The 21,783-nt window shown below is 42.6% G+C and overlaps 1 protein-coding gene across 4 annotated transcripts in view; it reads right to left on the bottom strand.

The window, feature by feature from the left end:
• The window catches only part of SPAG6 (sperm associated antigen 6), a 37,798-nt gene extending 17,689 nt beyond the window's left edge, over positions 1–20,109 (bottom strand). For 3 of the 4 annotated variants that reach the window (XM_074834101.1, XM_074834109.1, XM_074834092.1), the window contains exons 1-3: positions 9,134–9,275; positions 8,285–8,451; positions 4,568–4,751 (exon numbers count right to left, since the gene is read on the bottom strand). In XM_074834101.1, coding sequence (XP_074690202.1) covers positions 4,568–4,751; positions 8,285–8,451; positions 9,134–9,167 — 385 coding nt within the window. In that variant the 5' untranslated portion in view covers positions 9,168–9,275. Of the gene's footprint in view, positions 1–4,567; positions 4,752–8,284; positions 8,452–9,133; positions 9,276–19,820; positions 19,917–20,084 lie in introns of those variants that run through there. The other variant, XM_074834084.1, reaches the window with a different exon arrangement.
• Positions 20,110–21,783: the final 1,674 nt, after the last annotated feature.

A 21,783-nucleotide genomic window follows, 5' to 3' on the forward strand; every position in this document is an offset into this window, starting at 1 on the left:
AAAGACCGACAAGCGGTAAACAGACTATCAGAAAAACAGGATCTTCCCATCACATTGCCCTGCAAACTCAGCTCAAAACTATCACTCTAAGTATTAATTATTCTATGATAATTGTAATACTTTCTCCTCAAAAAGAGGCCCACTTGGTAGAACACTTTTAATTCAGACTATTCACCAAAGGATTCATGAAACTTTGCTATCCAATTACAAAACACAGACAGAAGTGGGAAAAAAATGAATGCTAAGGAAGAGTTAAAGGAGAAAATACAGTTATCAAGAATTTTTTAAAAACAAATACTCAAATAAAAAAACTAGAACAAGTTAGAAAAAGACTTTTCTGAACACTATGACAAGACTGCACTATAAGGGCAAAGACAAGACCAATAGCTGAAGAGGAGAAAGACAGCAGAGAAAAACTAATTAACCTCATTTAATTCCACAGAAAGTTACAAAAACCCTGGGCTTGGAACTTTAGTTTGGGGTACAGCTTAAGGAACCTGTCCAACTAGATGATGATAAAGTAGGACTTTTCCCTACGTGAGTGAAAGTAGGAAATGTTATTCTACATCTGCTCAGAGACAAGAAAACTAAGACTCAAAACCCATCATAAATTAGTTGATTTTGTCCAGAACAATATGAGGAAGATTTTAGCAAATGGAGATACTGCAGACGTGAAGACAGACTGACATGGAGGTAGAAGACAGACAGATAAAGAAAGACTTTAGAGTCTAAGATGTCACCAGTTCAACCAGAAGCTGTACTAGAGTTGTACCAATTTACCTCAATCTCAATACAAAAATACTCATCAGGGACTAAGAAATTAATTCAAAGTAAGTTGAGGCCTAGTCATGGATTTATGTGAAAGTGAATAAAGTGGAGTCAGTAAGATCCTGACTACATACCCACTGAAATCAATGGGAAGTCTTACAGGATTGATCTAAACTGGTTTAAAGTGTTACCAAAAAAAAAACCAAAACCAAAAAGCATACTAACATTAACGTGTTGGCAGTAATAGTATGGATAAAAAAGATTAAGGAGAAAAGATAGAAAAGATGAAGGTGAGAAAGTGAATGTGCAGGTAGTCCCCAGAGAAGGAAAATCAGCTCTGAACAAATGCCATATTCACATAGTGGAGCAGCAGCAAAACCTTCTTTGCTTTGAAGCAAATGCAAGTTTCAGTCCAGAGCAGGGTTCTCAAACAGACCCTGCTATGCTGGCAGGTGTATCCACAGGAAATAACAGGTTTTGACCAAAACAACCACCAATACTGTATTTTTCTGAGGACTGCGTGATCATGTAATGGCCACATAGAAAGGCTCTAATCCCCACAAGTATTCCAAAGGCTGCACTTCAAAATCACAGGTTTATGCAGACCGCTACAACCACAGTGCTAAAGATTCCACTGGAATCAGCTGGAAAACTTTTCATCAGGAGAAGGATGGAGGTCACTAATTATAGAGAAAGTTTAGATCCTGAAATAAGACAAAGTTACTGCTAGACTCAAATCCCTGAAGAGCTGAGCAACCTGGTCTAACCTTGTAGTTGACCCTGCTTTGAGCAGGAAGCTGGACTAGAGATCTCCCAAGGTCCCTTCCAAGCTGAGCTATCCTATGACCCTAATGGTACCACTGTATGACAGAAAATAAGCATAACTTCACTCTCAGCAATACGCTTGAGTATAGTGTTGTTTATTTTTGTTTTCCTACCAATTTACAATATGCTGAAGCAGGTAAGAGATTATTAATAAATCACACCTTTTATGTAGGCAAAGCAAATGGAAATCTAAGTTATTTGCATATCTCAAACATAAGAATTTTACATTTTAAAAGTAACTAAATATGGTATAAGTAAAAATCCACAAAATACTCTTCATGGACCTGATAGTATTTTGATGATATTTGAAACACTTCATTGCTACTATTTGTATTTGGAAAAAAATGTAATGAATGGCAAAATAACAGCACACTAATCTGTATACTTTGGAGTAAGATCAGTGTCTGAAATTCAGCTCAAAGCGATCTTCCAAGAAAGAGCTGAACTGCAATTCCTGTTCCTAAATTTTGGAATCCAACCTGGCAAGATTTCTAGTATCTTGAAATCTCATGAGACATCTGTCTTAACCTAAAATCTCAGAGGCCTTCTGGAGACAACTGTCCACAGAAGAACTGCATTTTAAGAGATTGTTGTATGAAGACAGTAGGGAACTGGCTAACCAGAGAATGTTCTCATCAGGAAAAAAACAATAAAGAACTCTTGATTTCTCAGAATGGAAGTCTTCTCATGGGAACATACACTGCACTTCCTAGAGAGCAGCTTTACCAGGTCATGGATGGAATTTCTGATTAAAAGCAGAGAGACCCTCCCATTGCAAACAGTTATTGCCAAATGCCAGGAGCATTTGCTTGCATTCAGGGAGAGAGAGGTTCACATCCTGCCTAAGACAGATCAGGACTTTAATCTGTCTCCCACATACATCCCAGACATATGCCCTAATTACTGAACTTTTCTTGCTGGGGCAAATAAGCCTCCCTAGCTCCATAGTCTTTTCAGGAGAGAAAAAAATCTTGTCTTAGTGTTGTCCCAGTTTGTTACTGAAACAATTTTTGAAACTGAAAAACCTTCCGTGGGTGGGGAAAACCATTTCACACCCAACTCTATTTTTAGAATTTAAGCTGCAATATATGTCCACAGACAGTCAATGACAGAAAATCATAACTGTCAAATTTTGGCAACACAAGCATGTGAGTCTAATCCAGAGTTTCTTGAACAGTAAACACCAGATGTTGATAAAAACAGGTCCATCTATCTTTGTATCCCATCTCCAACAATATCCTGTTGCAAAGGCATGCTTGTAGGAGTGTAAGAAACATACCATACACAGAGTGATCTTTGTTAAGTATAACTCCTCTACTTTCAGTAATCATTTTAGAGACTTCCTGTGACTCTGTTATAGAGGAAGGTAAAATCCCCCAAAGTGGCTGTAGCTGGGCAGAGGAAGAACAATTTTTTTCAAGTTTTTGTATTGTTTTGGGGTTGTGGGGGTTTTTTTAGCTGTTTACATCTAGTGATCTACGTCCTGATGCTTGCAGCTTGGTAGCACTTGCAATTTCAACCCAATTTCTGAAAATGCTGTTCTTACTGCTGGCATAAATTGAGATGAGACATGTACCCATTCACTGTCAGTGAATAAATAATTTATAACTATGGAATAAAAATTTGTACAAGGAGTTTGTTGTCTTCAATACCCCCACATCACCTCCATCTTTGCAGACAATGCTATCCCAGAGTGAACTGGATCACCCTAAAGATCAGCCAGCATTCATGCAGTGAATAGCATGAAGGGTAACTGAAGTGAGTCAATATTGATTTATTGACCTAACAAAACTACAGAAATGTTTATGTTAAGAGTAACACAGACACACACTTACACTACACACATTTATACAAATGAATACTTTCAAATGACACTTAAACAAATATCTCTTAGATGGAAACAATGATTATTTTCCACCAAGGGTGGGATTCAGACCCGGTAACCAAAAGATAAAAGATCTTTACCACAGAGGTGCCCCAAGAATTAATTTGTTCCCCAGAAAAAGCAGTCTGTTAGGAAGGTGTTGACAACTTTGGAGTCCATCCCAATAAGGTAACCCTTTCTCTAAATGGGAAGGGGAAATCCCCCATGTCTTCTGCAGTCTAACACTCCATATCGATTAAAAAAAAGAAAGAAGAAAATCACTTCCAAATTCAGTCTTACGTATATTTACAGCCCAAACCAAACAAATTCGTAAGTTAATATTATGATCCTAGAATAAGTTTAATTTTAAATACGAACACAAGCCATTTCTCCCACCCTTTCCAGTCTGCAGTTTCTTCCCTCAGTTCTTTGATTCATAGCTCTAAACTTTTACATGAACTATATAAATAGCCCGTAAAAGAATTATCAACCACATGGATCAGCTTTTAAATAGGAACATGACACTGCCAGGGAGTTATACAACTGCTTGTGAGACAGCAGTGAACTGCTCAATATCGGATTCCTAGGATCTATTCCTGACTCTCAGAGAAGAGTGTGGTCTACTGGCTAACGATAATATAGTCAGCGCAATGAATTTGGCATGTTTATCCTGCAGGCACTGCTGTGAGCTGAATGAAACTTGGTTCTGCCTTGGCTTCTCCATTTTACTATGTAGATAAAAGAAGAAATAGTGTCGAGCAAAAGAAACTGTTCCACAGTAACAGTTACGCAATACGTAAAGATTCTGTAATTTCTTCATGAAGGAGAATAAAGCAGAGTGTCGTTTCCTGGCCACAGGCCCAATGCATCTCCTCTCAGAGCACCTCTCATAACTGGGCATCGCTGGTGTCAGATATGCCGGTTTCCCACAAAAGGTATAGCATTGTCAGACTGGTATAGTTAGAATATAGTTTTTATTCCAAATTTAAAATGTTATAACAGTAGAAAAGAAAAAGTATCTTGCTCTACTTATGAACATTACAATAATGCAATTTATTATAATTCTTTCATGGCATTAAGCTGAAAGATAACACATGTGAAACCTGTTACCTGAATTGTGTCGGGCAATATACCCAAGTGCCCAAGATGCAGCTTCTTTGACTCCAGGGTCAAAATCTTCCAAGCAAATCACAAGCATTTCCAGTGCTCCACACTGAACTATTGCCTGAGCTAGCTGTGGAGAATGTTTACCAACTGCTCTTAGCACAAATGCAGCTGCCTTCTTGTAGAAACGCTACACAAATTAGAAAAAGAAAAAAAAAAACTTTTACTAACATCAAGTAGTTTAAAGCACAATACAGTACAGACATGTATAATTTAGACTTTTTTAGTAGTAGCAATATCTCATACAGATCCAAATCAGGACCACCAGAAATCACAAAAACAATGAACCTACAGTCTTTCTTTGAGACAGCTCATGATCTAAAATTTGCAGTAAGTGCATAAACAGACAGAAAAAATGAGGGCTAAAAGGATATGGGGAAAAGATAATAGTCTAGATAAGTCTGTTTGTTTAAGTGAGTAGTGAACGATAAGAGCTGCAAAAACAATAGCTCTTAACATATTTAACCAGATTACACAGGTTATGCAGGGCAAGCTCCTAAAATAATTCTACCCATCCATGACACTTGCAAGGTTTCACCATTTCTAATGTATATACCCTCACATCTCTATGAGAAACATTGTTTACATTTACAAACAGGAAACCGAGACACAGAATTCTATCCAACAAAAGGGTTTAGGATCTGAATCCTGAAATGCCTAGATACTGCCTAAGCCCACAGTTAAGATCATAAAAGTCCATCCCACCAAACACCCAACACTGGATGATCCTTGGTTTTGAGCAGGCAGCCTGAAATTTTACTCCTGCATGTGTCCAGAAACAGCTCACTTTCAACAGGACTAAGCACCTTGGCACCTCTGTCATTAGTTCAAGCAAAATTCAAGCACTTGTCTCTTCTACCCATCTCCCTCAGTGCTGGACTAAATACATGTTTTGAGCATATATATAACATATGATGTTGCACACATCATGGGGTTCCATGTGAACTGCAGTGGTGGTTGTAGTTTCTTCTAAAAGTACAGTTAAAGTCTTCCCCCCAAAAGCCACATTTCAGTCTCCTGCATTTTCACAACCATCATTGGGATGTGGAAGCTGAACATTAAATTTCTTCCTCTGCTTTACAGTTTCAAAATCCAGAGTCCAGTTAAAGTACTCTGAAGCAACCAAGCTGTGAGACAGTTCCTCTCCCTCCTGAAGCCACTGTGCAGCAAGGAGTGCAAGATTCATTGGGACACAAGTAATTACTGTTCTGTCCATGTGCCTGGAGTACGCTCTCCAGCCTGGCAGCCATCAGATCATCCCTATGGACAAGCTCTAGAGGGCTCTCTCTCCGTGTGCCAGCTGGCTTTAATCTCATTCCAAGATGCCTGATTCTCCCCTGCTCTGCACAGGGAGCCTGGGCACTTTACAGTGCTGGATTCCTACTGTTAAGGTACTCAAAACTTAAACAATGCAAAGCCCACATCCCTTTTGGATCAAGTCCAGAGAAGCAAATAACCACGTGAGTGCTTTTGTGCATCCTGTAACGTGCCCAAACACCTTCAAAATTCTGATCTAAAGCACTAAAGTATGGCAACAGAAGAGTATCTGCAACGGCTCCACAGGAAGTAAAATGGACCCAGACCTGCTCCCTAGCCCTGAAGGAAAGTGACACAGCATACCACATCCATCCACCTAAACTCCTCTTCCCTCAAAGCACAACAGCCTCATCTACACTACTGGAAACTGTCCTTGCCTTGTGCTATCCCCTAAACTATGTCCAGGCATTGCCAAGTAGTTTGATGGTTGGCATTGGCTAAAACCACATCAGAGAGCACGTTCACGATTGAAGAGCACGGTCATCTTCCAGTGCTCAAACACATGCTCTGACCCTCCCTAGTCTACCAGTACCGATATAATTCCTTAATCCCAAAAATCTAGTCTTCTAAATTAAGGCCTACAAGCAGGTACATTAAACATAATTTACAAGCAAAACATTAACCATCATTTAGGGGGAAAAGAAGTTAAGGGAAACAGTACAAATGGTCAAATCCCTAGCTAATATAAGTTACCATACGTTTTGCTAAACTCAATGGAGCTATAGTTGTTTACACCAATCTATGTCTGTGCAAATATGGGTATGCTATTTCTGCTAAGTAATTATGCTCCTGGCAGAGAAAACCACTTTATATTTATTAGTCAAAACACATTTATTTACAAACAAAACATATTCACAGACACAGTCAGAACACACTGTAAAACTGTATTTTGCTCAGTTTAATTGACAAAACATTGATCTGGGATATGACCCTGTAACTATTCCCCATAAGTCAGCAGGATCAGTATTTATTGTATGCTCAAAGAATCTGCTCCTTAAATATAGATGTTGATACATGAAGAGGGAGTGGAATGGAAACTTATCTGGGGTGGGGTTTTTTGCCTATGGGAAATGACCAACTGCATGCATTGCTAAACTCTGCATGAACTGGATAATGAGTTTCCTTCACTTGCCCTCAGTCACCAAGGCATAGTAGGCTTTCCATGACCTCACACTAATCTTGCTGGTGCCCCAAGTGATTCTGAATTACAGCCATCTCGATGTAACGACAGCACAGGCAGTAACATGGAAGAGATAAATCAGGGTACTCTCAAGCTAATTTAGCGAGAGCTTTGAGTTGTAGCAGGGGGGTAGTTTCCAAATCAAAATAGAGGATAAAGAGTTTTGTTCCCCTCTTTCCCTTAAAAATAAAATAACCAAAATGGTTATAAACTTGTCTAAAACATTAACTTTCTTTACATACTACACCAGTATCTTGACATCAAGGGTTTTTTTTAGCTTTTTTTTTTTTTTTTAAGATTAATTGTATAGGCAATGACCCATATGCACAAAAAATATGCAATGAGTACTTACATTTGTTTTCCTCAAAAGACTGAAAATGAAAATATACAGTTTTCCAAACTATATTTCCATCGAAATCCTACTTCTCCTAAATCTAATAAACCACAACTGCAACCTAAGTATGGCTGTGATATCAATGCACTTAACTCTCAGCTGTCTCTTTTTCTAGTTACTGGGAACCTTATTTGAAAGTATTTGTTAATCTAGGTTAGGATCACTGGAAAAATCAAAACACAAAACCTGAAGAAAAATGGCAAGAAGGGAGGAAAAGTGACCACCAGATTTGCATTGCAATTGTGACTATACTTTCTTTATTTTTGACAAATATTAAGAAAAAAACCTTTCACTGTATTTTCCTGTGTCAGTGGTTTGATATTTCTCATGCTACATATTTCTAAAAGGCTATGTTTGGAGATACTAAGTATTTCATTACAGAAGTTCATTTTTTTTGTATGTATTTTACAAGTGTTTGGTATTATCGACAAATCCTAGTTAATTACCACTACAGTTTTCAAATTGTCACATTTTTAAAGAGGGACCTTTTATAAAGCATCGCAACATTTTAGAAACATAACAGTGCCACAAATATATTTCCTATAGTGCACTAAAAGGTAAGATGATATTTTAAAGTCAAGCTTATTTGAAGTCAAACTTAGGCACACAGTATATATTGATCTCTCAGGGGTTCAAACACACATGCTGTCTCTGACTTCAGTACATTTATTGCTATATTAGAATAACAACAAATAGCTGATACAGAAAGATTGCCTTTTCCCTGTGCAACAGTTAAAAAAAAAGATTACTTAAGAAAACAATGATGCCTTACATTCTGCTCAGACAATGAACACACAAGCTGTGGAAGAATGTCTCCCTTCACGACTGCCTCTGCCAGGTCACCGTTATAATTGGCAAGTCTCCCAAGAGCCAAAGCAGCAGTCTGTTGAATAGTTGGGATGACATCCAGCAAAAGAGGTCTCAGCAAAGACATTACACCTGAGTTACACCAGGAAGAGAAAAGCCCATTTGGTAAGCAGAAAATATTCTAAACATTTGCCTTTATTCATAAAAACCTATTAAATTGCTCTTCCAGGTAATAAGAGCTTGTAGGAAATCCAGGTGTTCCACTGAAATTAAGTCAGCACTTGGATAGCACTGCTGATGCATAGCAATGTTTCTGCCCATTTTTCATAGGTACAAAACACTTCTGAAATATAAGAAAAGTCACATGAGGAAATAAGCTATATTCAAACATCTGTAAAATACGTCTTAAAGTATACAGACAAGAAAAGAAGGTACATTCAAACATCTCTAAAATACATGTCTTAAAGTATACAGACGAGAAGGTATATTCAAACATATATAAAATGCATGTGTTAAATGTTTGCACAGGAAACTTCATCTGGAGGTCCTGGTGAGCTGACATTAGCATGTCACTCATTCAGCATGCCAGCAGAACCTCTACATTGAATTACACCAAATTACATTTCATCTATTATTAGCAATGATTGATTTAGGGACCAATACCCATAATATATTACACTCCAGATAGAAGAGTTGAAGATTTTCTTATCAAGTTATTATTTATGATGTGTTTTCACTAATGAGTCCACAGTGTATCAGTTAAACATGAAAGAATATGAAACTCCATTCTCTAAGGTAGTGTTACAATACATACTTGAAATAATAGGTGAGGTAAGCAGCCGTGACATGAACCATTAGCAGTTAGGGCCTAAGAAAGTCCTTACATGGATAAACATCTGGCTAAAAATAGGAAGGAATAAGCTTTCCGTTCTTGCAATAGGAGGGAGGAGGTCACAGTGCAGGCCTCTGTGCTGGGACATGTGCCATTCAGTATTCATCCATGATCTGGAACAGCATGAACAGTGAGGTGAGACTGCTGGTGACTCAAAGTTATTAGTACAGAACCAGAGACTGAATAACAACATGGCAAGTGAAATGCAGCACATAGGGGGGAGCCAATCCCAGCCTCCCATATGCAGTGATGGACCCCAAACAGATCACTGCCACCCATGAAAAAGATCTCAATGTTAGAAAGTTCTATGGAGCCACCAGCTCATTGCTCAGTATCAGAGAAGAAACTTTACCCACAGAAGTATACAGAGCACTCAGGATTATTTGGAAAGAAAGAGAGGCCAAAGCACAGACCATCACCATGCTACCCGTATAAATCTAGCCTACATTTAATACCCTCCCCTAGAGTAGAACTGAAAAAGTTCAGTGAAGGCAACAACGATGATCAAAGATAACCACTGTGTATGTAGAAGCTCTTCCTACAGTTAAACTAAGGTTCTTCAATAGGGATATAAATGAGATCCACATGTTTACATAAAAAATATGATTTATAAGGTCTGGAAAGGGAAAATTACTTGTATTGAGATTGTCCAAAAGTGCTGTCCCTGTACCAGCCAGCTGCATGAATTAATACCGCTGAGCTTTATACCTCAGCCAGAAAGCAATGCTCTGAAGATGCAGAAGCGCTACAACAAAACACCAAACACTCAGAGCTACAGTCAGAAGTCTCCATATCGGCTGTCTCAGTTCTTTCCATTACATTTTTTTTTTGCTAACAAAGATAAAGATTTATCTGGGTGACTGTGGAAGAAAGCAAGACTTCCCTTCTCAAGCACTGAACAAAGACCTTTTGGTGCAACAGTCCCACAACAGTGGGATCACTGCCTAATGCAGATGACACCCAGGTGCTGAACAGGCACACCATGACAAGGAAAAGCTGAGGGCATTAGAGCAAGGAACTGTTCAAAGAGATGGAGGTTATAACAAGTTACACCCATAACGTACTTCTGTATAGAAAGGCACTCTCAAAAGAAAAAAAGTGAGTTGAGGAGCACTGTAATTCTCACAGAGAACATTTATTTTAAATTAAAACCAAATTGCTCCCAGCAAGAAGAAAATAGCCTAATAATCTATACATGGCTCTGAAAGAGTGGTGATGGGGGGTAAAACTAACCATGGAGGCCATGCTGACCACTAATGAATTTATTCTGGGAAGGTCAATACTCCAGACAGAAGCTGAGCCGCCATGAGAGATACAGGCTCCCAGGATTTCACAAGTCAAAATAACACAGGTCTCAGGGAGGCACACAGTAAAAGGAGGGAAGTAAAATGAAATTGTGATGTCCGATAGCACTACAGAAGCACCAAAAATGGTTCTGTAACGTGAATTAATTGAACATGTACATGTAGAACCTATGGAAATAGTCTGTAGTATAGCTGGGACATGCTCACACTTCTGACAAACCCACTTGGAGCTGAAAGAGGACTCCTGTGTACCAACAGACAAAAGCTAGATCCTCCAGTATTAAAAGATCTATGTGAATTCATTTAGCACTTTGCAGAAATCACTACTTCAGAATGTGGTCATCACATTGACATCTTCTCACAAACTCTCCCAAATCGCAGGTATGGTCCCATCAGCAAATCATGCTTCATATCAAAATGCACTAAGTACTTTCTGTGACAAATTAAAAGTAAAAACAAATAAACATGATATACGGAGTTGGCCGCAACTCACATCTATAGTGAACTATCTTCTAGCAAGTCACCTGTACCCTCTATGAGAGGGCATTTTCTTGTCCTTCCCTCTAACATCAGTTGCATGGTCAAACAGCTGCTGAAATTCCTAAGGGGACCTCATGCTGTTCTGACTCCATTTACACTGAGGGTATTTCAGTAAAGCTGGAAGTTAGGACTTGTGTTTAGTGTACAGATATTACATGAGACCTTAACCTGAGATAATATGAAAACAAGATTATTTAATAAATAAAAGGGGAAAAACAAAAAGAAAAAAACTAGTTTTACTGATATAAAAGAGACTGTTAGAAGTGGTTGGGGGAGAGGGAAAGGAACACTTCACTGTACAGTGTCCTGACACTAGAAAAGCCAAGAGCCTGATGGGTGGGACATTCAACCAGGACGTGGCAGACAGTTCAATTCTAGTGATGGTCTCAAAATCCAGCAAAACTTAAAGAGACTAGAACCACTTTATCCAGGAGGAACCCATGAGCTAGGTCCAGACCACATGACAGGTTTCTGGCCTGCATGACATACCTAGATACCACGAAATGTAAAACCATATTTAAGAAATTTTACATACACATATGATATGCTTTCAGTTGTCCCAAATACAAGATTTATATCATTTGTATTTTCAAGATTAGCTGATACAGATTTCACTTTTAGAATAGGCTAAAAAGCCTTGAGCCTGGAAATGCTTCCAAGCAGCATGCCTCCCCATGACCAATACCATTCATTTCATGGTAGTGTAAACCATGTAAAGCTTGGTGATGACATTTAAGTGTCAGCACAAAATGTTCTACTGCAATTTTTTTAGCTGATGAAACTGAAGGCGAGGAAAGAGATGAAAAGTGAAATGGGAGTTACTGTTTGAAGAAAGGACACAAGCGGCTAAAACAGGGTTGAAAATAACAGTGAATGGATGGAAAAGGTTCAGAAATAATAGAAAATGTACTGATCTTCAAGGAGACTGTATTTTCCCAAAGTGATGTCTGAATGTGAGAAGAGACAGTGAACAAATAATTATCATGACAAGAGCTTTGGAGGAACAAGAAAAAGAAAAATCAATTCCTGTTGCTGTACAAGCCTTATATTGACATCAGATTAACTGAGAATTGAGAGAAGCGTATAGGTCTAGATTATGCCTGTGCACTGAACATAATTAAAAGCTTCTACCTCTGCTTCCCACCTCCTCTAAAACCAGTTTCTTTCTCTGCATCAAGATGCTATCCATCATCTCTGACTACTCTGCAAGATCAACTGCTTGAGGAGTTTTCACCATTGTCATGATATCTTCAGCAAAGAGAGTGTTTATTTCTTTACAACACTTAGAACTACAAAGAGATTGTACGGTCTCCACTAAACACCTATAGGAAAGCCAAGATGTCCACCCGTCCTTCTTATGACTTTTGAAGATAGTACTGGAAAGGACAGATGCGCCTGACACAGGAGGAGGCTTTCCTGTCCTGGACTCAACCCAGCTCCTTCTCCCAGAGACAGCTGTATTTGGTGACCTCCTCTATTTGATCTCTTCCTTTCTTTTGACTGCCCTGTCTACAGCAAAGTCTACCCCTCTTCTCCAGAGGTCCAAACCAGGATTCCTATCACCATTTTGAAATAAATTCAAATTTATTTAACATTATCTTAGAGCAGGAAAATCAGTAAGAACCTTCCAACAACTTCCTTTTACCTCTACCATTCACTCAAGTGAACAGGGCCATACTGAGCAGGGAGTAGCAGTGTCTTGCTGCTGAAAACTTTAGGAGAACTCTTTGGTCTTCTTCTAAATAAGTCTGTTGTGACAGAAGTAGGAAATTCATTAACTCGAATTCAAAGGCAGCAACACAGAAAGTAAACTACAAAATAAGCCATTTAGACCATTGGACTAGATTTGTTTTGGAAGAGTTCCCACTAGCAACTCAGAAACAGGGTAACAAAGAATTACTGCCAAATATTCTCCCTTGCATCACTGAACCTTGACTGACCTTGGGCAAGGAACGGTTCCCCTTTCTATCCTCAATTTTCCTTTAGAAGCTGAATCACCCTTGACACACACTTCTCAAGTGGAGCTGTTGTGCACAGGCCTGATGCACTTTCTTTTAGCAAGCAAGTGCTGGCTGCTGCCTATCTGGAAAAAAAAAAAACACCAAACCACTCAGGGCAGCATCAGGTTCCAAGTTTTTTCATTCCAAGTTTCTGTAGCCAAACAAACAGTCACTATTCTGAAGATAGCAATCTTCATTTGGTCATTTTGATTTCTTGGGGAAAGCCACCTGGAAGTCATGCAGAAACCCTCTACTCTCCTCCCACCCTCACCAAACCCTTGTCATATATGAAAAGTCACAAGTCAGAGAAATATCACTCTACATTTTAAATTCTCTACATTTCTGCACCTGAAGATGACCACTCCTACACTATTCCCCTTCCCTAAAATCAAAATTTATTTGTTTTAAAATGTAAATGTGGAAAAAAAGTCATTCTACACTAGTGTTGTCTCTGGACACACTCTTGAAGATGCTGTCCTAATTTATGCTTTGGATCAAATATAACGTTGTTTTGTCATTTTCGTGTGTTAGCTGTTACACTAAGAACATCCACCAAGCTAACATTAGCACTCAAACATTCATCATATCACCTTGATTTTTCAGGGCTCCTGATGTCAAATTCAGCTGCTCTAACAAGGAGATAAAATGGAAAATCATTTCTGCCTCACCCCAACTCCCTATCTTCAACTACCCTTTCCAAGAAGCAGCATAGCAGTGAGTTTTAAGTAGGAAAGTTAAACAAATTTCCCAGAAGAATAGTGAAAGAGAGAGAAGAACTTTCACACTCACTCATCTTGACACAGCCTCTTTCAGAGATGACATGGTACGCACGTCCCAAATACATACTCCTCAAGTGTGACTCACCCCAAGAAAGGACTCCTCACTGCAACGGTTCCTACAATCCTTCAAATATCAAAGGGAACACAATCCCACAACTACAATCCTTCAAATATCAAAGGGAACATAAATACAGTTTGGTAATAGAGACTCTGGGTAATCAAGTAATTCATACAGCAATTACCAGATGGTGTGGGATATAATGCAGATTCAGTTTGACAGCGGGGCTGGAGATTTCTGAAGCTGATCTGGCTGATCATTTCTCAGACCCTGTTTCTGTATTAATGGAGCTGAGCTAACCCTATTCCAAGAGGACTAAGTTTCTGAAAATGCCCCTCATGGGGCTAGTTAGTGGCCACCACACAAGCCTTCAGAGACACACCAAAACCATGGTGGTCTCAAGGAGCTGCTTCTTCTTAATGGCCACTTGTTAAGATGAGACTGAAGTTCCTAACAAATTCTTGCTTTGAAATTTTACTTGCAAATCTCCTCCAAACAGGACAGGAGGCCAAGAGGAGGAGGAATCCTAAAGCAGTTGAGCTTTCAGTTGATTAAGTTACAGAAAAAGCCAGTCCTCCAGCTTCAGCTGTATTTACTTTCTCCTTCTCTATCACCTCTCTGGTACTTTCCTTAATACACAGCCTCCTTCTTCCCTTCAACAGGCATCACCACACTGTCAAGCCTCAGGGAAAGCCACTCTCCTCACTTATCTACTACAACTCCAAAGATAACATTTTGCCTTTCACGCCACATTGCATACTTCTCTCCCACTTCTCCCACTAAAGCTCAACAAAGCTTTTAACTCAAAATAATTAAAAAAAAAAAAAAAAAAAAAAGGTAAGTGCATCCTTCACAAGGGAGGGTGCATAAACCCAAATGTTGAAACTGGCTATATGGGGGCACTGGAGTCTGTCCATGCATATCACTCTCAAGGTCCAGACAGGACAAGAGCACAGATTCTTTAAGGGAACAGCTCTTTTTCTCCACAGCTAACTCAACAGCCACCTTCCCTACACATCCTATGCTCCCAGCAGGCTTTCTACAAAGCACTGTGCTATCAGAGCACGTTCTTCAATATTACTTAAAATGTGGAACTACATCCTGAAATTCATTCCCAGAGTCTTATCCTCCTTACACAGGGCCAACTGTCCAATGGTCACATTCAAACTAGGTACATTTAGAATATGTACACTAGGAAGAGAAGTTGAGAAAAGCATGGGCAAAAAGACTCAATGTAATTGGATGAGAGAAATAAATTTGAACAGCCTTTTCTCAAAAATAAAGACTCCTAAAACCACTCCACAGATTTGGAAACACAGCTTTTGAAACCTGTCGCCAGTGGAATAGCTTTGAAGCCAGGAGAGAACCAACACTCATGACATCATCCTTTACCTGCATAAAAACAGACCATGAAGTAGGGGAAAATCTGCCATGCCACAAAAGTATGTGATGGAGCCCTAGTCTGACACAGACAAGCCCTGTCCACAAGCCATAGCCTCTTGCCAACAGAGGTTGTAAGGAACAGGTACAAGAGATGATGTCCAGAGGTAAAAGAAGAGGAGAGGACTCAGTCCCAGAATATAGCTTGTATGCTGGAGTGTAAGGCCTCAGAAGTAGCCTGATATGAGGCAGAAGGGAAAGACCTGGGCTCAGGGTTGTGGGCTGATGGAGCAGGTTGACAGTTGGAAGAGATTCACTGGGAAAGGGTCTTCCTCTACACAGACATTTTGGAACTCTTGTGGAACCCAGCAGATTGGCCAGCAAGTAGGTAAGGCAGAGGAACAGAAGTTGAAGTTATCTGCCGGACATGGTAATTGCCCAGCAGCAGTGAGAAAGGAACCCAGGTGTGCAGGGTCCCAGCACACAGAGTCCCATGGCAACACACAGGCTGCTAGTCCACACAGCATCAAATTTCCTTTTCCATGTTCCAGACTCAGCTTTCCCTACGACTTCCACAGCCATCATGCTTAAGAATGTGATAAGCCCCAAGAAAGGGGTTAAAGATCTTGTAACATCTTTCAGTCAAAGGCTATCTCGCAAGACTAAACTGTTTCTTAATCCCAATGATATCCTTAAATAACTTACAAATTAAAAGCAACAATTCCATCACCACAAACTCAACTGCAAAATAAATAATTCATACTATGAGAGAATACAAAAATTAATATCCAGAAGTAATTCAAGTCTTAGTCCGACATTTATTAATGCTGAATTGTAAACATCTCAAAAAAAAAAAATCAAAACAAAACTCTATTTCAAGGGCACTATTTATTTACAGAGTGCTGCACTTCACAAGGCAGATGAAGAAAGAAGAATTAGGCCCTCAGTGACTACCACTCTTAGAAACATACCGGAACCAGTTCAGATTTTCTTCTAAATTTTCTAAAAGACAGAAGGATGCCTAAATCTCAGTGCAAGAAAGAGAGCTGAATTATAACTGAAAATGGTCTGTTTCTAAGATTTTAAATTTTGGAAGGATGAGGGGGTGTGGAGCTCAATAATGCATTACAGTACCAAGCTTCATGAGCTGTAGCTGCCAAATGAATAGATTTATTTTTAAAGAATAAGTTTAAAACCATTACTATCAAAGTAGCTTCTCCCATCAGTCAGCAGCCCTCCAGAAACAAGATTTGATAAATTAATTGTCTGACATTGTTTCAAGTATATATTTACTACACGGAAAAAAATTCAGTAGTTTTGGAGGAGATTTTTTTCCCCAAGTATCCATTAATTAAACATTCAAACGACAAATCCTGCAATTATTATTCATGGCAGTAATCAATCATAAGGAACAACTTTATCAAAGCCAACCACAGAGTTGGAAAACACACAGGAATGAGTTCTGACAAAGGAATTTCTCTGATCATTCCTTGCACTTCCCCACCACCAGAAAGCTGCTGAGCTCCCAGGCACTAACCCCCCCCCAGGACATTCCTGACCATGAGAGCACCAGTGCTGTGTAAATGGGTCAAAGTCCAAGGCCAGATTCCAGTTCCCCAATTACAACCACTTTCAGGGTTTCTGCTCAGTGGGAAAGGAAGCTCCAGAACTCCAGAAGCCTCAGAAGAGAGAGATACCCTGGGAAAAGGTGGGTTTCCTGTTGGCCCTCTCTGACCTTCTTTCCAGGTTGTCAGTTCCTGCCAGTTTTCCTTACAGATCTTACATAGGAGTCTCCACAATAATGGTACCTTAAGATTTCTCAACAGCCAAACCAGCATAAGAAACTCCCAGCTCTGATCCTGGCCGCTTGCTACCCTCCATGTTGCAAAGTAGGAGATGGCAGACTGCAGCAATACCACTGTTTCTACCTCATTTAATAGCACAGAATCTGGCTTATAGTGCAGTAAAGAATTATTTTTTTTAAACACACTTCCACCTTTCATGATGTTAGCATAGTGTCCAGAGACACTTCCACAAAGAACAAGGTCTCAAGCTAGTATTTATTTTCCTTACAAGATATTAAGTATTTATCAGAAGGACTTCTAAAAATGGGACCAAACACTTTATTCTTAACCAGTCATCTTTCACTGCTGCCAGTCTGAATTTTGGATATTCCAGGAATATAAACCGTGGCAAATAATACAAGCATATGCTACAGTACATTTTAAGAGCTCAGTTTTGTTCAGATGAGAGTAACTGTAATCTTGCCTTCTGCTTCAGACAGAAAAAGACTAAACCCCGACAACATTTGAGATCCAACCAAAGAACTCTGCAAGGTGCCCGACTCCTAAAACTAAGGGAAAATGACAGCAGACAAAGACTTTCCACGTCGTCTTAAAACAGTGACCTCCCTAAGACATAGCTAACTTTCTTTACCAGAATAACAAATGAGCCCCCAATCCTTTCCTATATGAATTTATACAGATACACCTATAGACAGACATTTTCTCCAGGCATTCCTCCAGAGCTTACTAGATCAAGACCATAAAAGGTATGACAGTTATCTGTTAGACACTTGTGTCTCAAAATATTTGTATAAGTGCTTTTAAAAAAGGACCAAATCACATTTGGTGGGAGGTTTTAAAAATCACATTTCATTTAGGAGGAGTTTTTAAAACCTGTATCCAGCACATCCAAAAAAGGTCAAAACTAACAGCTTTAATTTTAATTATATAACTATGAATTAGTTTTAAAGGCATAAATTGGGGAAGACAGTAGAATATTTATGGGCCTCAGCCATTCAGACAAACTGCAATAGGGAACACTGTATTTGCAGACATTCCCCTCTTTTCTAGCATCTGAAAAACCAAAGCCTACGGAAAAAAGCAGCTCTGTACCAGAAGGAGCCAAGAAGAATGATAACCTACACAAATGCACATTTCCAAATTACTACCCCAGAGTCTGATCCTTGTAAAATTAACCTTCACGCCAACACCGGCTATGAGCAGAAGAAAGTTTCAGGCCTCTGAACTGATCATTTCTTCTCCACAAACAACAAATCAGTTCTGAGGTAAAGCTACCAACCAGATTAACCACATTACATCAAATAATTATTTTAAAACAAAATACAATGTAATCAAAGTTAGCTTGGTATTTGGTTTGCTTTCTTAAAATAGAAACTTTCTGCATTTTTAGAAACACTGAACTGCAAGAAACCTGCCTAAATGGGATCTCTCTCTGTGAGCAGGTAAAATCAGCACTGTAAAAGGACACAGAGGACCTCTTCTTACAAATAAGGCATCAGTTATTTCTAGAGTCAAGATGTCCCTTTAGTAAACAGTGATCATTTCTACAAACTAAAGCAGTGACATTAACTCACTGAAAGATTAAAAAAATAAAAATCAAGAAGCACAGCAAGGCAATACAAAAGGCCTGGTATCAACATGCCACTCCCATTATCAAAGCAAATGTTTCTTTAACAAGAATTTAAGTGATAGATTTTTAATCTATCCATTTTAAAAATTTGTAAATACAGCAGAAAGTTTAAAGTATTTAAGTGATTGGTTTTCTTTTCTGTTTGTTTGATCCCACTGTATCTCAGAAAAGACTGACAGCTTTACCAGATCTGAGAAACAAGTATTAAAAACAAAATCAAGACAAACCAAAACATAACCAATTCATGAATACCATATGGTAAACCAACTACCGATTTAGAGCAATTGTCACAACTGTCTTTCAGGTAATCAATTACTGAGCATTTCTTTTTCCGTTTAAGCTCAGGAACTTTGGCCAAGAGGAGTGGGTCTGCCAGATGCCAGCAGCACAACAGCTGGTAGAAGTGCTCCCACAGCTCCTGTTTCTAAAAATGCTCAATTTGGTTCATGACATCCCACGACAGTAATATAACAAAAGCGAATCCCTCCTAAACGGAGCAAATCCGCTGGCGAAAAGCATTGAAGAATTTAGGAACAACTTGTAAAGCAAGTATAAAAATAGTTACTTCTAAAGCAGGCTTTCCTTGGCAAGTCAGCGCTGGCTTCACGGGGAATCCCGTTTCCTATACTATACGTAAAGCTATATCGGGAGCACGAGGAAGTAAACGAAGAAGTGGGTTATACTGAGAAATTTTCCCTGAAATAAAAATAAATTATGAGATCACAGCCAGAGTCTTCTACCTCAAAACAAACACAGAAATAACCCTGCAGACGAGCAGGGCAACCCGCGCCTGCAGCTGACAAGCGTAATGAACTTTCCCACCGCGCCGCAAGGGGACTCGGCAAGCTCGGCCTCGCACCGCGGGGCCACCCCAAATCCTGCGGGGAAAAAAATCCTCGGAAAGTAAGCGGCCAACCGCGGAGGGGGGACGGGGCAGGGGAGGGGGAACCAGAGAAGTGCCCCGGCAGCCCCGCGCTCCCGGGGGCCGCCCCCCCCCGCCGCACTCCCCCTTCGGGCGTCCAGCACAGCAGCGCCAGGGCGCGGAAGCCCCCGCGGCCGCGCACCGCCCGGCCCGGCCGGCTTCCGCGTGGCGGAAGGGCGGCGGGCGCGTACCTGCGTTTTGGAGAGTCTCGATGTTCTGCGGCCGGGCGGCGAGCTCGGCCACCGCCTGCACGAACTGCGTCCGGGCGCGCTGGTACTGCTCGAAAACTGCGGGCGGCAGCGCCGGGGCACCGGGTTAACGGCCGCTGCCCCGGGTTAACGGCCGCCCCGGCGGTGCCGGTGCCGGCCTCAGCCCCCGACCCCCGCCGCCCCGGTCTCGGTCCCCGGCCCCCGGCCCCCGCCGCCCCGGTCTCGGCCCCCGCCGCCCCTGCCTACCTTGCAGAACCTGCCTCTGGCTCATGGCGGCGGCGCGGCAGGCTGCGCGCCCGCGCAGGGCCGCACTGTGTACCCGTCGCCCTGGCAACCGGGCGGAAGCCGCGCCGCGGAGGGGCGGGGCCGCGCCAACGCCGCCCGTGACGTCAGCGCGCCCGCCAGCTGCGCAGCACCCCGCGCGGCCCCCGAGCCCGCTCCGCGCCCGTCGGCGACCGGCCGTGGGCGGGCGGGGACGAGAAACAGCCCGGGTGGGCTGTGCCTGGTGGCGGCATGTGTGTTTAATGTATAGGTGCAGGTATGGGCATAGGCACCTACAGAGGTGCGCGGGGGCGTGCGGACCTACAGGTCCGCGGAGCGGGGACTTCATGCTTCTATTCCCCATCTAAACACACGCACAGCGGCGCGGAGGTGTCCCTAGGGGTATACAGGGACACGAAGTTACATAAGAACGTATATAGGCAGCTGTATACGCTCACCTCTATGCAAGGCACTGCCGTTCTCGGGAGCGCCGGGCGGGGAAGGAGGGGGCCGGGCAGCGCCCGCGGGACGGGGCCGGGCTCAGCGCCGGGACTTGCCCGAGCCGCGGCCGTGGCTCGTCCTCCGCGGGCCGCCGCTGCTGTCCTTCCGCGCCCCGCGCCGCAGGCGGGCTCGGGCGCGGGGACTGGCGGTGGGTTCGCGGGCGGCCGGGTCGGGGCCTGCCCGCCTCCCGCTGACATTTGGGAGCGGCGCCGCGGCCGCCCCGCCGGTGCGAGGGGGTCCCCTCCGCCCGGCCGCCTGCAGGCCCTCGGGGCCCCGGCGCTGCGCTGGAGGAGGCGCGGTGCTCCGCGGGCTGCGCTCCGCACGCCGCGACAGCAGAGCTGCCTCGTCCTACTCCGCGGCTGCGCAACTTGCCAAGGGCCCGGCGGGCCGGGAGGGAGAGCCCCGCCGCCCCAGCTGAGCCCTGCGCGCCGCCCGGCAGCAACTCCGGGGTCCCCCTGCCTGGCTCCCGCTCCCCCTCCGCTCCCTGGGTGGGGGAGAAATAAAAAGGAAGAAAAATAAGGGCAACCGCAGCGCTCCCGGAGGTGCCCCCAGCGCACCCCGCCGCGCCTTTATTCTTCGGGGAGAAGGGTCCTTTGATTTTTTTTTTTTTTTTTTTTTTTTCATTCTTACCATCACTGCCATTCCACCTCGGGGATCTCCGCTATGCCTTACCCCGCCGCGCCGGCCCACGCCGGGGTTTTTCGCGTCGCACGGGGAATAAACTCGTCCCGCGCAGAGCCGCGGAGCCCCCGCCCACCCACAGCCGCGGAGCACTGCGGATCCTCGGCGGTGCGGGCAGCGCGGGCGCGCAGGGGCGAGCCCGGGGGCTACAGCCACCGCCCCTGCCGGGAGCCACGCGGGTCGTGCCACGGAGGCAGCGCGGCAGGAGAAGCGCCGTCCCCGCGGGCTTTGCTCGCTCCGTGCCCCCGCGCAGAGCGAATGATAAGCCCGAGCGCATCCATCCGCGCAGTGCCGGGGGCTGCCTGCGCCGCTCCGAGGGGGGCGGCTGGGGGGGGCGGCTGCGACTCCCCGCGCCGGGGGGAGCCGCGCAGGAAGGGACACCGAGGGGGACGGTCTGGCAACAGCCCTCGGACTTTGCCAAGCGCAGGTACTAGGTATTCCTGTGCACCACAGCGGTATTTTTTTAATATTATTTTTTCCAACAGCGTATCATTCCGGTAGA

This window comes from Strix aluco, chromosome 1, assembly GCF_031877795.1.
Source record: "Strix aluco isolate bStrAlu1 chromosome 1, bStrAlu1.hap1, whole genome shotgun sequence".
NCBI lineage: Eukaryota > Metazoa > Chordata > Aves > Strigiformes > Strigidae > Strix > Strix aluco.